The sequence below is a fragment of the Eurosta solidaginis genome, chromosome 2 (assembly GCF_040869045.1).
Source record: "Eurosta solidaginis isolate ZX-2024a chromosome 2, ASM4086904v1, whole genome shotgun sequence".
Lineage (NCBI taxonomy): Eukaryota > Metazoa > Arthropoda > Insecta > Diptera > Tephritidae > Eurosta > Eurosta solidaginis.
This window is the reverse complement of record NC_090320.1, coordinates 47,869,572-47,885,188: the sequence shown is the minus strand read 5'-3', so window position 1 is coordinate 47,885,188 and position 15,617 is coordinate 47,869,572. Positions and strand designations below refer to the sequence as shown.

Sequence of the window (15,617 nt, the reverse complement as noted above, 5' to 3'; positions counted from 1 at the left end):
AATATAAACCCCTTGAGTGGCCGCTTGGCTAACAGCCCCTCTACAATGATCGCACTGGAAGCCGCTGAAGATAACCTATCCATTTATATCACAACAATCGGGCTAAGCGATGGAAGGGCTCAAATTCATGTCTAGCTAAGAACTGTCTCAGTGAAACACCCTCCGAAAGTTTTGAAAGCCGTTGCCGACATAATAGTCCTTGGTCTGATAATAATACTTGTCGTTAAATTTACGTTAGGTTCGGTTAGGTTGAGGTGGCTGCCCGAGGGCACACTTAGGCCAGTAGTATTAGGCCCGTTGTGATAACACGAAAATATGACGTTACCTTTCCTCTTCGAACCATTTTGAGGAACTGATGAAAACTACCAGGTCCTTGACGTCATGCTCCACAACCTGGCTCAGATTATCAAGAAATGGAGCACCCAGAAAGCGCTGCCGTGCTCCGCTTAGTGCTGGGCAATTGCAAATGAGGTGAACCACCGTTTCCTCCTCTTCATCCTCTTTAAAAATCCTACTGCATCTACGATAAGGCGCTCCTAACCTTTCGGCATGCCTACCTATGAGGCAATGACCAGTTAGTGCCCCCACAAGTGCGGAAATTGTACCCCTTCTTGGGTTGTACACATGTCGGGATCTTTGAGGATCCCATTTAGGCCACGTTTCTTTCGATGTTCGACACCCCGGTGTTTGTAGCCATCTTTCGTCGGCTTGACGGTGGATGTGCTCTTTTAGCATTAGCTTGCATGTGGACAGGGGCATACCTAAGCGTTCTTGGCCTGGAAGAACCTGCCTAGCGAGCGGTGTGTGTCCCTATCCTAGTGCGGCTTCCATTATGACTGCAACTTCTGCCTGGAATACAGTGCAGTGGTCGGGTAGTCTGAAGGAGAGCTGGAGGTCAAGGTCCCTTGAGTATACTCCACCTCCAACTCTACCGTTTAGCTTGCAGCCGTCAGTGTATATGGAAATGCTGCTGCCAATAGCAAGGCACTTATTCGACTCCGTCGAGTCATCCCTGCTGGGGATGTTTATCTTAAAGTTGGTTTCCGCAGTGTTGTCTCGCACACCGATCCGTGCTAGGAGGAAGAAATCTGTATTTGTTTAGTATACTTGAGTGTCCTGTGGTCTTGTTGTTCCCACACGACAACTCCCTTAGACGCAGGGCTGACGTTGACGCCGCTCGTTAACCAGCTAGATCCAATGGAAGGATGTCAAGAATGACCTGAAGAGCTTCGCTAGGCGTTGTTCTTAGAGCCCCGCTTATGCTTATCATGCTGCATCTGTGGACTTTACCCAACAAGTTTAGGTTTGAAGCCTTGCTCAAGGCTGGTCATCATACGACTATCCCATACAACAGTATGGGTCGGATAATCGCGGCATAAATACATCTGCATATGTTGGGGTGAGTCCCCATATTTTTGCCAATGGCTCGTTTACACGCCAATGTACGCTTTCTTTTGTCGCTGAATGACGTTGTCCTTCCAGTTCAGCTTTTTGTCTAAAACTACGCCTAGAAATTTGGTCTTATCTGCCAGGCTTAGGCGCACCCCATTTAGTTCTGGTAGGTTTAGCGATGGTATTTTGTATCGTTTGGTATATAAGACAAGCTGAACTTTATCGGAATTGACGCTGAGTCCACATCGGGAGGCCCATAGGGAAACCTCTCGCAATGCTACCTACATCAAGTCGCACAAAGTTTGAGGGAACTTGCCTCTGTAGACAATCGCTAGTTCATCAGCATATGCCACACCCTTCCCTCTCCCCCAACTAGTATCTCTTAATAGCGTGTTTACCGTTAGGTTCCATAGTAGAGGGGTTAAAGTTAAAAATTAAATCTTCGCTCAGCCTCTTTGTGTTCAAAACTTTCTGATTAGATTTTTAAAACTAGAGTCTCTGCAGCATAGTAAAAATATTTGTTTATAAGTGTACTTATAACCACTCTCCTTCTTTCCCCACAGAGCCGGCTTCACAGGTCAGGGATATATCGAGCTACCATCACAATCGCTACGCAAACGCTCTAACACCGGTTTCGTCTTCCGCACATTACAATCCGATTGTCTTCTCTTACTTTCCGCCTATCCACCAGAGGTCGCCGAAGACTACGACGATAAAGATATCAAAGGCAACTATTCGATTAGCTTAATTGATTGTCATCTACAAGTTTGGATAAACTCTGGTCGTAGTCTTTTGAAATTATCATCCAATAATACGCTGAATGATGGTGAATTTCATGTGGTGAATTTAATCAAAACTGGACGCAAATTCGAATTGATGATCGATGACGCCTTACAAGATACAAAAACTTTAACGGGAACACCTACACTGGTTAGCATGCCACGTGATGCTGGTGGTCTATATATAGGCGGTGCGCCATCATATGAAGAATTCATGCAATTAGCGCCGACATTCAACAAGTTGGAAGGGGCGATACGTGACGTGGTCTTCAATAATCATACTGTGAATTTGAATCAAGCGCTAGCATTTTCGAATGTACAAATCGGTCGTAATGGTCCACCGATGGGCACAGTGAATGGACTGATTGATGTATTACTTAAGACTGAACCAATGATCGGAAAGAGTTTTACCGCATCGCCAGAAGGTTGCTTAAGGGTAAGTATTGAAATTTACTTTTTAATAAGGGTTTGGTGCTAATATTTGTACTTATATATTATGGCGGGAAAGTATTTTTGGAATTAGATCCCAGTCTCTCCTAGTCCTCTGTATATATACGCCTACATATGTTTAGTCTAATCCTTAAGGTTACAAAGGCTTCGAATGACACGGCCAGTAGAGTAATATTTCAGAAGTCAACTAATCACGTATTACAAAATAAGGAACTTCAATGCATATCAGGCCCAACAAAGTATTCCACTTCTGCAGTTAAACTTAATTCTGTAAAATATATGATGACTGCATGAAAAAAGCTCGCTCTTGCGATTCGTCTCATAACACACATTCTAAGAGTTCTGAGTGGCATGGTGCTTTAGTTAGAACCGAATACCGAATAACTGCGTGAGCTTTATGAACCAAAATCTTTTTGTAATAAAAGATTCATGATCGGGATTTAGTCACACAACTTCGCCACTGCTGGGTAAAATCTCGATAAAAAATGTCCGACAAGACAGGAGAACCTACTCTTTATTACTTCCCACGACAGCTGCTTTCATGCACCAGATTGACCGTTTGTGAGTTTCGGTACAACCCCTTTATAATAATTCTCGTTCCTCTCACAAGATGTCATGCTTGAAGCAGCTCCTTACGTCTTTAAAGTGTCGACCGTCGATATGAAAGTACAAAATAATACGATTGCGACAGTGGAGCTTATTCCTGGTTTTGATCTCAGTAACGACAACTCCCCGACGGCTGCACTTGTAGCGCCTTGCTGCCAGGCTACAAGTTCAACAAGACCGGGTACCCCAGCATCGACTTATGGGCCCTTGTTCCATGCTATACTTACACCATCAAGGCTTACTCACACGACCTTGATTTCCAGAGTGTCGTCTTTTTTTCCGTCTCACTTTACAATTTTTTAACTTTACTCTAAAGGCTTGATTAGAAAGATCATAGGTAGTCCATCTGCGCCCCTATATCACATGTCCCACTACGGCTTATGAGAAAGTGATTCGAGTCGATGTTAAGTCCTCAAACGGTTTCGTTGTGGAGGCTGAACTTTGCGACCGTGCGGTCAAAAATACTTTCGTTGCCCACCCTAGCGTTTAAGTCGCCAAGCGCGACTTTTATATCATGACGGGTGCTGCGCTGGTAGAATGCGTCTTTTACCTCATCTTCTTTCCCCTCCTTCGGTGTATGGACGCGGATCAATTAGAATTAGCAATTGATGAAATTGGTTTATATTCTCTAATTCATTAAACAATTAGAAAGGTTCACCTAATTCCCATTAGACAATTGAAATTTTTACTCTAATGGTAAATCTAATTGCAATTAGTTGCCATTAGCAAAAAAAATTGGTTTACCTTTACAATTAGAAATCTAATTGACTTCTGCTAATGCAATTAAATATTCAATAATTGATTCTAATTCAAGCTAGTTATTAGATTTACAATTAGAATAAAAATTTCAACACTCTTCAAATGTTGTGGGGAGTGTTATCGATGTTGATGGTTCTTTGCCGTATATATATTCGGTACGTCCCGGTAACAAGGACAATTAAGGTACTAGCCCGACTATAAGGGAACGGGGTGCATGTCCGAAAATCATATGCCTTTAAAAGTTTGCAATTGAAATGGTCATCAGCAGTAAAGGAAGTTGATTTTACGTGGCGAGTCCCAAGCTCTTAATCCAAGACTAATGCCAGTTTGCAGCCGCACTTTATTAAGGCCGCACGCTGCCGATAAAATCGGAGTGAACATGCCATGTTGTCACCTTATTACATTAGCGCAGCACTAAAGGGATGTTCGGTGGCTACCGAGAAGATACTTGGCCTCAAGCGACCGGAAGTAGCGCTTAAACCGCATAAAAGGATTGTGTTTGAGGACCGTCTAGCTTCATTAAGTCAATGTTGATAGTCCATGTGTGGATTCATGTCAAAAGTGTAAGAACCTCTCCTCTTTTTCCGATACTTGAGCTAAGCCTGCTTCCTAAGTGCGTAACCTTTTTTCTGTACAGAAAATCTCAGCATTTTCTTTACCAGACTCGAAGCTATCGTAATGAACTCAAGAGCTCGCCTGACTTGGATAATTGCTACCTTCGATTCAGCGCTTTCTGTAGACATACAGATTAGTCGAACACTCCCCAGCGAGAACGCTTACAGAACCAGAATAGGTATTCATGGTGAATGCTTACGCGGTTGTTGTTTTAGCGATAAAAGCCCACCCCGAAGGTATGTTTTGGTAACAAGCACCATTAACGCACAGGCCCGACCATCTCCGGAACGACTTAATATGACCACATTGTACCTTCTAGGACATACTGCCTCCCACATCCTAGTTATATGAGAAACTTGAGGGCGCCACATCCCCGCCTGTTAAGTATATGTATAACAAATTCATGTTTGTAACAGGATGAATGAGAAGCGGAAATCTTAAACATTTTTATATCTTTCTGTCCTTATTGAGACAGACAGACTCCTTTAGTTAGGGTCGAAACAAATTTATTTTGAATCTAGAAATCGCTAATATAGTTTATCTCGGATTTGGCATAAGCATGATAGAAAAGTCTAGGTACCAGAATGACTCGAGATTTATCCGATAAAGTGCGTCCCATCCCATAAATTCACGAACGTACTGAATAGACCAAAATACGGCTATTACAGCAGCGGCAACTCTAATTTGGCAAAGTCTATGCATATGTAGTTCTCTTACTCCCTCCAGACAGTATTACTGAATTGATTTTTAAATGCATAGGAATTTTCTAGTTTTAGGTATATTGCAAATTGTATAAGCCTGTTGAGAATTGTAGTTCAGTAATGAGTGAAATAAGACAATGTCGTTCCATTCACAGAATAATGGTACCAAATAGCCATAGAAATTTTCGAGTTAATAGTTACGGAAGTGCTAAATGGATATAGTATTTAACAATAATGTTACACTGCGCGAAAAGGTGTTGAGAAAAGCATGTTCTCCATAATACCACTAGCAGACCCGGCAGAGGTTGTTCTGCCCTAAATTTGGTATATCTGCATACATTTTAATAAGCTTTTTCCGTCTATCTCTGCCCTCCCCCTCTTCACTTTTTCCTAATCCTTTTATTTACTCCTCCCTCCGTCTTTTTCGCTTCATCTATCTCCATCTTCGTCTCATTCTATCTCTTTCTCAGTCTCTTTTCTCTTCTCTCAAATCCTTCTCATTCTTCTTCGTTCCTTATTGCCAGTCCCAGAGGGTGGTATGTATTTTGTTCCAGCCCCATTCCGAGTCCCAGTCCTAATCCTGACCGCAGTCTCAGTCCGTCTCTGGTCTACTTCCCGGAAAAAAGGATCGCAAATACTAATATAGGCAAATTTATATACCAAATGTCAGGCAAATCGAATAGGACGTATATAAATAGGTATGTGGGTAGTATTAATTCATGTCTTTATTTCGGCTTCGCATGCATATTTATCAGTTTTGCCAGGTTGATGCGACTAAATCGAATATCACAATGAAAATTACTTTAAAGCTCTCAGTAACAGCTTTCATTTGATATCCATATTACACACACATTCTAGGGGTATCCGGGTCCACGTTTTGGCCTATATCTCGAGACCCTAGTCACCCAGCGGTATAAAACTTACTCTGTACTAAAGCACACATCAACAGCTTCAATTTGATATCCATAATGTAAAAGCACATGCTAGTGGTACCCTGATCCACGTTTTGGCCTATATCTCGAGACCCTAGTCACCCAGGGGTATGAAAATTACCCTCTACTAAAGCACGCATCAGCAGCTTTCATTTGATATCCATATTCTATAAACACATTCTAGGGGTACCTACCCGGGCCCACGTTTTGGCCTATATCTCGAGACCCTGTGCGTCGATCGCAGCCAAACCGTGAGGTATACGCAACTTATGTGAACGTTTGAACAAAATCGGCCGGCGCATCTCTTCAAACACCGGCTACCAACTAACACACATTTTAGCCTTTCTTTTTATACTCAGCGTGCTTTGCACACAGAGTATATTAACTTTGATTGGATAACGGTTGGTTGTACAGGTATAAAGGAATCGAGATAGATATAGACTTCCATATATCAAAATCATCAGTATCGAAAAAAAATTTTATTGAGCCATGTTCCGGACGTCCGTCACGATAACTTGAGTAAATATTGAGATATCTTTACCATATTTGGTACACGAGCTTATCTTGACCCAGAATAGATTGGTATTGAAAATGAGCGAAATCGGATGATAACCACGCCCACTTTTTATATATATAACATTTTGAAAACACAAAAAACCTGATTATTTACTAAATAATACAGCTAGAATGTTGAAATTTGGCATGTGGACTAATATTGAACTCTTGATAAAAATTTGAAAAAATTTGGCACCGCCCACTTCTGATGAAATCAATTTTACAAATATTATTAATCATAAATCAAAAATCGTTAAACCTATTGTAACAAAATTTGGCAGAGAGGTTGGCTTGACTATAAGGAATGATTTGAAGAAAAATTAACGAAATCGGTTAAGGACCACGCCCACTTTTATATAAAAGATTTTTAAAAGGGTCGTAGACGAATAAAATAAGCTATATCTTTGCAAAAAAAGAGCTTTATATCAATGGTATTTCATTTCCAAAGTTGATTTATAACAATAAATGGGAAAAACTTCTAATTTAAAAAAATGGGCGTGACACCGCCCCTTTTATGACTAAGCAATTTTCTCTGTTTCGGGAGCCATTACTCGAAGAAAAATTAACGGATCGTAATAAAATTGGGTACACAAATTTTCCCTATAGCACGAAATATTTCTAGAAAAAATGGACGAGATCGTTTAAAGACCACGCCCACTTTTATATAAAAGATTTTTAAAAGGGTCGTAGACGAAAATAATAAGCTATATCTTAGCGAAAAAATCTTTGTATCAATAGAATTTTACTTTTTAAATTGAATTATAACATTAAATTGGAAAACACTAAAATTTTTGAAAATGGGTGTGGCACAGCCCCTTTTATGACTAAGCAATTTTCTATTTTTCGGGAGCCATAACTCGAAGAAAAATTAACATATCGTAATGAAATTGTGTACACATATTTTCCTTATAGCAGAATATATTTCTAGTAAAAATGGACGCGATCGGTTAAAGACCACGGCAACTTAGATAGATATAGAATAATAAGCCATAACTTAGCAAAAAATAGTTTTGAATCAATGATATTTCACTTATCAAGTTTTATTGTAAGAGGAAATGGAGAAACATTTTTTTTAAACGGGCGGTGCCACGTATTATGAAGAAAAGTTATTTATCTGAAATGAAATGTACAATTGAAGCTCACGCTGAGTAATAATATTCGGTAACACCCGAACTTAGACACCTTTACTTGTTATATATAAGATGTAGTTTTGTCGAATTATATTATTATTTTTTTTTTTTGACCTCTAACATGGGCTTATAATCTGCATGCATTTCTTTAAATCTCATACACAAAAGCATCATCATCATTGAATTTTCTTTTTATTTTATAGGATTTTAGTTGTTGAGTGTTGTAGTACACAGTGCAAAATGCATACACTGAAACCAAATAACAACGAAAGCTCGTTGCGTTAATCGAACTGGCATTAGCATTATACTATTATTAATATACGAATTCTGTGGCCATATTGTAAATTTTACTAGTTTTATGTGTAAAATAATTCATATTTCTTATAAATTAATTTTTCAAAACTTTTTTGGTTGCGGCTCTGAATAATTTTTGTGTAAATATTTATGAAACAAAAGTAACTTTTACTAAAACCAAGGCGAATATATACAAGGTGATGTCAAAGCGTATTCAAACCAATTCGCCGTGCAAAAGAATTCCAATTCAAAAGAAAATTAGCATTATTTTTGACTAACTGACATGGCGTTGCTTTGAAATTATTAGGAAGAAATCAGCTGATAGGGTAACACCACCTTGTACTGAATTCCCCTTGACTAAAGCAACCACAAGGCAATCTATACAAGGTGGCGCCAAAGCAGTTTCAATCCAATTCGCAGTGTGGAAGAATGTCACATCAAAAGAAGATTTGTATTGATTTTTAAGGCTTTTTTTGGAAATTCTCAACAAGAAGCAATCAGCTGATGGGATAGCACAACCTTGTACCGAATTCGCCTTGACAAAAGCACACACATTTTCTAAAAAAAAATCTGAAAAATACGAAATATTTGTTCATTATGTATATTCTCTAATTATAATTATAAAAAAAGTTGCTTCATTTAGCTTTTAAGTGATTCTCACCTTCTGCAAAGTTCATTTCTAAAAAAAAGAATGCTCTTCATGTTGTCACAAACTTCATCTGCAGCACATTGCATTTTTTGTTTGTTTAAGCTTTTGTATTTTATTTAATAATTTTAAAAATTTATTTGATGTACAAAACGAAATCATTTGCTAACTTCATTTCGTCATTAGTTGTAAATTTGTTTTGTAATAAAGAAAATGTTTAACAAAATCATTAATAAAGCAATATTTTTAACAAAAACAATCATCAAAAATGTTTTTTTATTTATCGGAAACTAACCAACAATCACAAAACATATTCGGCTTGACTAAATTCTGCTAACCACTAACAAAATTATATAACCTCAAAAACAAAATACCATAACCACAAAAAAAAATGCATAACCTCTAAAACAAGTGCCTAAACGGCAAAGCAAAAGCTCAAACTGAAGTATAAAAAGTGCGATGCGTTGAGGAGTTGTACGCTGTAAAAAAATATATACTCAATAGTTTCAAAATAATCTGGTAACTGGCTGGCTAAAATCAAACACTAATATGGGATAGTGAAATATTAAAAAAAAACTATCATTTTTTTAAATACAAATTGAATTTTTTTTAATATTAATGTCGTTGCTTTTCAAATAATTAACCCCTGCTACACGTGCATTCTCATCAAACCCACACGCTTCCCTTACATACATACATATACAAACATATGTACAATTTCCGACCCTTTTCTCTTTTCTCGCGCTCTCTCTCTCTCGCATGCACTACCAACACCGCCTTAGGTCGGCAGCTATTCGTACGAGCCGAGCGCATTCAAATTTGGCGATCTGTCTCACAGTCACGCACAACTACAAGTACCGCAACGTAATTTTTGGCAACGCAATTTTCATATATCCTTCGGTTTTCGTTCCTTTTATCCGAATGGTTTAATATTCCTATCACCCGGTACTAAAGAGAAACATAAACACTATGTTGCGCTCTTACTCAAGGATGGTCAATTGCTGTTAATCGTACGTGGTCGTCGACGTGAAGAATTAAAATTGACTGCAAAATTGGATGATGGTGAATGGCATCATGTAACGGTTTTATGTCAAGAACGTAAGATTACCATGTCGGTAGAGATTGGTCAAACCGATCAAAAGACGTCGGCTCAAATGAAAGTACCAAGGAAGATTGCAGCAACGAATGTATTGTACGTAGGTGGTTTGCCGGATAAGCAGCCGAAGATGCCTGCGGAGCTATTGCAACGTTTGGAAGCATTTAAAGGTTGTCTACGTCATATGACCATTAATAATAGTACGCAGGATTTGGCGCGTCCTGGTAAACATCAGCATGTTGGACAATGTTTTCCAAAAGTGGAGAAGGGGTCATACTTTCCAGGCGATGCCTATGCGATATACAGTAAGTAGATAAACTTCATTTTTGCTCTCGATATGGGGGAATACATAATGTAAGCTTATACTTATAAGTGTAGTCACTACACTATAGCGCAATGGGGCACAATGTACGGGTAGAGTTGATATGAGACAAATCAGACAGCAAATCAATAAATAGAAACTAGCGAAAACAGAAAAACAAATCGATGATGTATGTATAGAAGAAAGTGAAAGTGCAACTACTAAGAAATAAAAAGTAAATGTAAAGTAAATGTAAAGAAAATGAAGCAGATGCGGAGGAAGAAAAAGAACAGAAAAGAGGCCGGTCATAATATGGATGGTAATAACGATGGTTATGGTTATCGTCAAGTTTACGAAAGCCAACGAAAAGCAAGGAAAGATTAAAAGAAGGGGAGGGGAGAGCAAAGAAAAGGTTAGGAGTAAAACCCGAAGTCGGAACCGAAACCGGGCGGGGGCTATCAATCTCTTATTGACAGTTGTTATCGATGTGTTATTGGTTTGTTATATCTGTGTTGTCGACGAGTTATCAATGAGTTGCTGATTTTATCGACGAGGTATCAATTTGCTATCGAAGTGTTATAAACTTTCTAGAGGAAACAAAGGTTATCAGTGAGTTACTTATTTTTACGACGAGTTATTGCTTTGTTATCGATATATTATCGATTTATGATCAAAAAGTTATCGATTTACTATGGAAAATATATATATATATTTGTTATAAAAAAGGAATATGCCTTATTACCATTCAATCTAAATTTTATTACTTCACACAATTTTTGCAGAGCGCAACTTCCATGTTGGCAAATATTTGGAATTCGAGCTAGACTTTCGCACCTCGGAGCTATTTGGTGTACTACTGAGCATATCAGAGCCATCTGGTTTTCCAGCGCTATCACTCGAGCTCAATAATGGCAATGTAAGTAGAATTTCTCTTTTATTACACATACATAGTTCCCGCTCTTATCTACAACATAATTCCTCTCACAGATAATCTTCTCAACCGATCTGGGTGATGGCATGCCTTTCCGTGTACAATCGCAGCTACCCAGCAAATATGCTCTATGCGATAACAAATGGCATAACATATCAGCGCTTTATGATTACGAGCATATAACATTACGCATCGACCAGATGGCAAGAGCAAATGCACGTTCAGCGCAACAACACAGCAATAGTCGAGTGCAAACGAAATCTGCGCTCTATATAGGTGGTATACCAGGTAGGTTGTTCGAGTCCAAGGCTCTTCAAAACTGACTGTTTTAGGAGAGTATTATGACCGTAGTTGTTTAGTCGTTGATTAACTAGCAACGAAGCAAGATGAGCGCACGCGTTGTCTGCTAATATTTCGTGAATAAGCTATGAAAATATTATATTATAAATCGTCTGCTGAGTGGAATATCACCCTACTTCGGCTGTAGTTTCGGCCTATCTCCGAAACCATTTGAGCAACACCCTATTTCAGAACTTGTTTCATAAACACCCCCGCTAATGTCAAATTTCTTGAATTTGAGGCAGATTTTCGAAACGGTAGCCGAGATAGGGTGATATACGACTCAATCATAGAATGTGAGTTTCAACTATTGGTCGTCATTACATAAGACAACTGTACAGATTCGATTCTCACAGATTGCTTCGCTATTTCGTTTATTGAAAGTGTTAGTCATCGCTGGACAAGCGGATTTTAAGTTTTCTAGTGTTATCATTCTATTTTGATTTAATTCTTTGGTACTCTCATGTAATAAAATCATATTTTCCTAGCATATTTACAAAATAAGTTTTTAATATTATCAAAAAATGCGTGCATTCTTCTTACATCAATGCTCGCTGGTCAACGACTAAACCACTATTACTACGATCATAATACCCTTACTTACAGTCAGAGTTTCAGTTTTGGATAGCGCTGGTTCAAACAAATGTTTTCTCTTCTCTTCTACTTTTTATACAGAAATCGCACCCAGTGGTACATTGTTAACGCGTGAGAATTTCAAAGGTTGCATACGCAATGTATCGATACGACAAGAGCGACGCGATTGGATCGAAATGGATGAGTTGCATAATGTTTTGCTGAGTGAATGCTTGGTAACGGGTGGAGAGAATTGATGGTAAATGCGAGTATGCTCCAGAAATTGAAGTACCTGTTACCAAAGTGAAAAATTCGATGCCACTCAACTCTCAGTTGTACGCTTATCTGTATGAGGCGCTTAAAAAAAAAGAGCAGTTAGCAAACGAGAGAGATATTTTTTTAATTTCCTTATACTATAATAATATTACGCTGGCTGAGTGGAAGTTTACCCTATCTTAGCTGCTGGCTCGAAAACTAGATATGCAAGAAATTTCGAACTTCTGCAAGATACTTCATTTCGAAATTTCTGCGTAAAGGGCAAATTCTTTAAACTTAAGAAAAACCATCCACATATATACAAAATTTGGCTCAAAACAAACACATTGAATATCTAATGACATTGGTCGTTTTGCGGCAGTTGAGATAGAGATTTAAATTCATATTCTTGAACCGCACTGAGACAGAGAATCAAGTACGGAGATTGTGGTTCTTGAACCAAATTCTGGGTATTTATTAAACAATTCTTATGGGTTTCCGTGGGATAGCGAAGAAGTAGTCATATTCCACCCAGTTGCCAAATCGACTACTGCGTGGAATATAACTATCTCGGATGTCCTATGGAAAAGGCCCTTTCTGAGCAAGCTTTTAAAACAAATTATGCATTAGGGATTCTTCAAAACATTTTTTTAGATATGGCGTTTTTGAAACAAATTCTGAGATGGGGCGTTTTGAATAAAATTCAAAGTTTTTCAGTTAAGGCGCTTTTCAATTTTTGAAAAGCTCTTAACTGAAAAATTGTTTGAATTTTTTTCAAACGCGTCTCATCTGAGCATAAATCTAAACATTTTGACGTGATTTAGGAAAGAAATCGTGTGATTGGGCGTTTTTGAAAAATATATCGAGATACGCCTTTTCGAACTGGCAGCCGAGAAAGGGTGATATTCTATTCATCCGAATATATATAGTGTTAGCATTCATAAGATAACAGCCTCGAATTAGTACAAAATAGAAAAAGTGGGCAACGGCTTCGGAACTTTAGCGGACTAGTACCAACTTCACATGGACTAGTTATAAAGTAGCTTGTTTTAGCAAATCTTTTGCTGGGTACATATTAGGCGCGCTTAAGCGATTCTTTTATGTGATGAATATAATACCATGAAACTGGAAAACGTATTAATTCTTTAAAATATTAAAATTACTTAGTAATAAAAAAGTCCGAAACTCGACCAACTACGAACGACAACACTGCCATAATGCATTTACGCTTGCGAAAAATAATTAAGAAAGTTTAATTTTTTTATAAAAATATAAAACTTTCATACAAACTTAAATAAAGAAACATTGTAAATAATGCATTGCCAATATAAAAACATTCAAAAAATGTACAAAAATATACTTAAAATATCTTATTTTAAAGATTAGTGTCGAGCTATCCAGAGTCAAGTTTTCCTTTGCACTATGATTTTTGCTATTTTTTTTTTATTAAAAAAAAACGCATAAGGCAACTCTTGCAAACAATTTTTTAAGCAGAGAATTCACGAAACTCTTACTCACGTTATTGAGAGCTGGATACTAAGCTTTAATTTCCATTCATATAAAAAAAAAACAGGAACTAGTAATAATATGCTCCAAAACGAACAGTGACTGATTTTCGTTACAAAAAAGCTATCATGCCTACATCAAATAACTTTACTTGAATCTTTTGCATACTTTTAGGCGTAGAAATTAATTCGAAGTAGCTTTCAAAGATTTTTAGCCTGTAGCCTGTAAACAAAAGTGTAAATAATTAAAAATAAGTTTTAAGATTATAAGCCTAGTATTTCAATGCTTAAAGTGAAACTCATCTTAACCCAAACACAGCCAGAGTTTCACAAGTTTGAACTTTTATTCACTTTTACTGAAAAGTTGGCCATAAGTATGAATGCACATTTAAGTTATTTTTTTAGTTACTGAATTTTTTAATTATAATGTTTTTTTAAGAAACAAACATTTATCTATTTAATCTTCAAATAATTTGAAGTAGAGGCTTTAGTTAACTATCTATTTTTTATATATTTTATTTTAAAATTATTAATAAGCAAATTGCATTTGTGTTCGTATATTTAGTTTGAAAGCTAATTAAATTATTATTATTTTTTTTTTATTTTACGAAAATTAAGTTTACCGTACTTTTTCTTAGATTGTACAGTAGTTCATACAAATTCATAATTTTAATTTTGTAAATAGTTTTTACTAAATAATTGCTGCAATAAAACAAAGTTGATACAAATACCATTCACTTTAAGCATTTAGTTTACTCCTAAAAATATGTATAAAATTCACCATAAATGTAAATTTTAGATATGTACTTATATCATTTTGACGGCTGAGCAGACTTATGCTCTTTTAGAGCAAATTGTTAAAATACGCCCTGTTTCAGACTTCGGTTGAAGAACACCCTGTCTCAGAAAACGGTTCACTGTTTCCCTATGTTAGAATTCGGCTTAAGAACACCTTGTTTCAAAAAAGGGTTTACTAACGCCTTGATTCAGAATTTAGTTAAATAGTTTTATATACATATAAGAATATACTTTACAAAAATTCACTCAAATCAGAATTCATCTCATTTTTTTTCTGCAGTGTACCCTGTCATAAAATTTTCGTGTATGAACTTCAAAACCACCCTGCCGGGTTATAGGGAAAATCCGAGATAAATGGTTTTTGAAACACGGAAAAACGCGGAGATAGTACGTTCTTCAACTCAATTCTGAAATAGTTGAAAAGTTAATTTGTTCAACAGTATGTGCTGGTATGCAAGCTGGGGTGTTCTCTTTGTCTGCGCAGCTGATATATTTATATAGCAGTTATTACTGAAGATTAATATAATTTAAAAAAAAATGTTAAAGTATTTTAGGTGAAAAAATTATTATTTCATACTTGGTAGCTAGTTTTAATGTACTACGTGTTTGTAAATTGAACAAATAAAAAAAGATATTTATTTAGACCAAATACTTTTCTTGACAAGGTCAGGTAAGTAAAATGATTTCTAAGGCAACTAAATCAAATCTCGTTTACGTTGACATGTAGATGAGCCAAAGCTCTCAGTTACTGTCATATTGAGATTTTCCTCCAACGCGTGTCCATGCTTCCACATCTTCTTACGTCCCAATCGTTTTGGGAGAAATTAAATGAAGACAAGATACATCAAACAGGAAAGGCGTGGACAAAAGCGCGCAATATTAGACTAAAAAAGTGGCTCATATCTCTGAAGAGAAAAGACTTAGGGCTCACGATGGCCATACTAACTGGACACTGGCGTC

At 37.1% G+C, this 15,617-nt stretch overlaps 1 protein-coding gene across 2 annotated transcripts in view; it reads left to right on the top strand.

The window, feature by feature from the left end:
* The window catches only part of wb (wing blister), a 456,603-nt gene extending 441,303 nt beyond the window's left edge, over positions 1-15,300 (top strand). The window contains exons 15-19 of one of the 2 annotated variants that reach the window (XM_067765253.1): positions 1,956-2,607; positions 9,642-10,260; positions 11,039-11,172; positions 11,244-11,475; positions 12,202-15,300. In XM_067765253.1, coding sequence (XP_067621354.1) covers positions 1,956-2,607; positions 9,642-10,260; positions 11,039-11,172; positions 11,244-11,475; positions 12,202-12,356 — 1,792 coding nt within the window. In that variant the 3' untranslated portion in view covers positions 12,357-15,300. Of the gene's footprint in view, positions 1-1,955; positions 2,608-8,122; positions 8,986-9,641; positions 10,261-11,038; positions 11,173-11,243; positions 11,476-12,201 lie in introns of those variants that run through there. The other variant, XM_067765254.1, reaches the window with a different exon arrangement.
* The last annotated feature ends 317 nt before the right edge of the window (positions 15,301-15,617 follow it).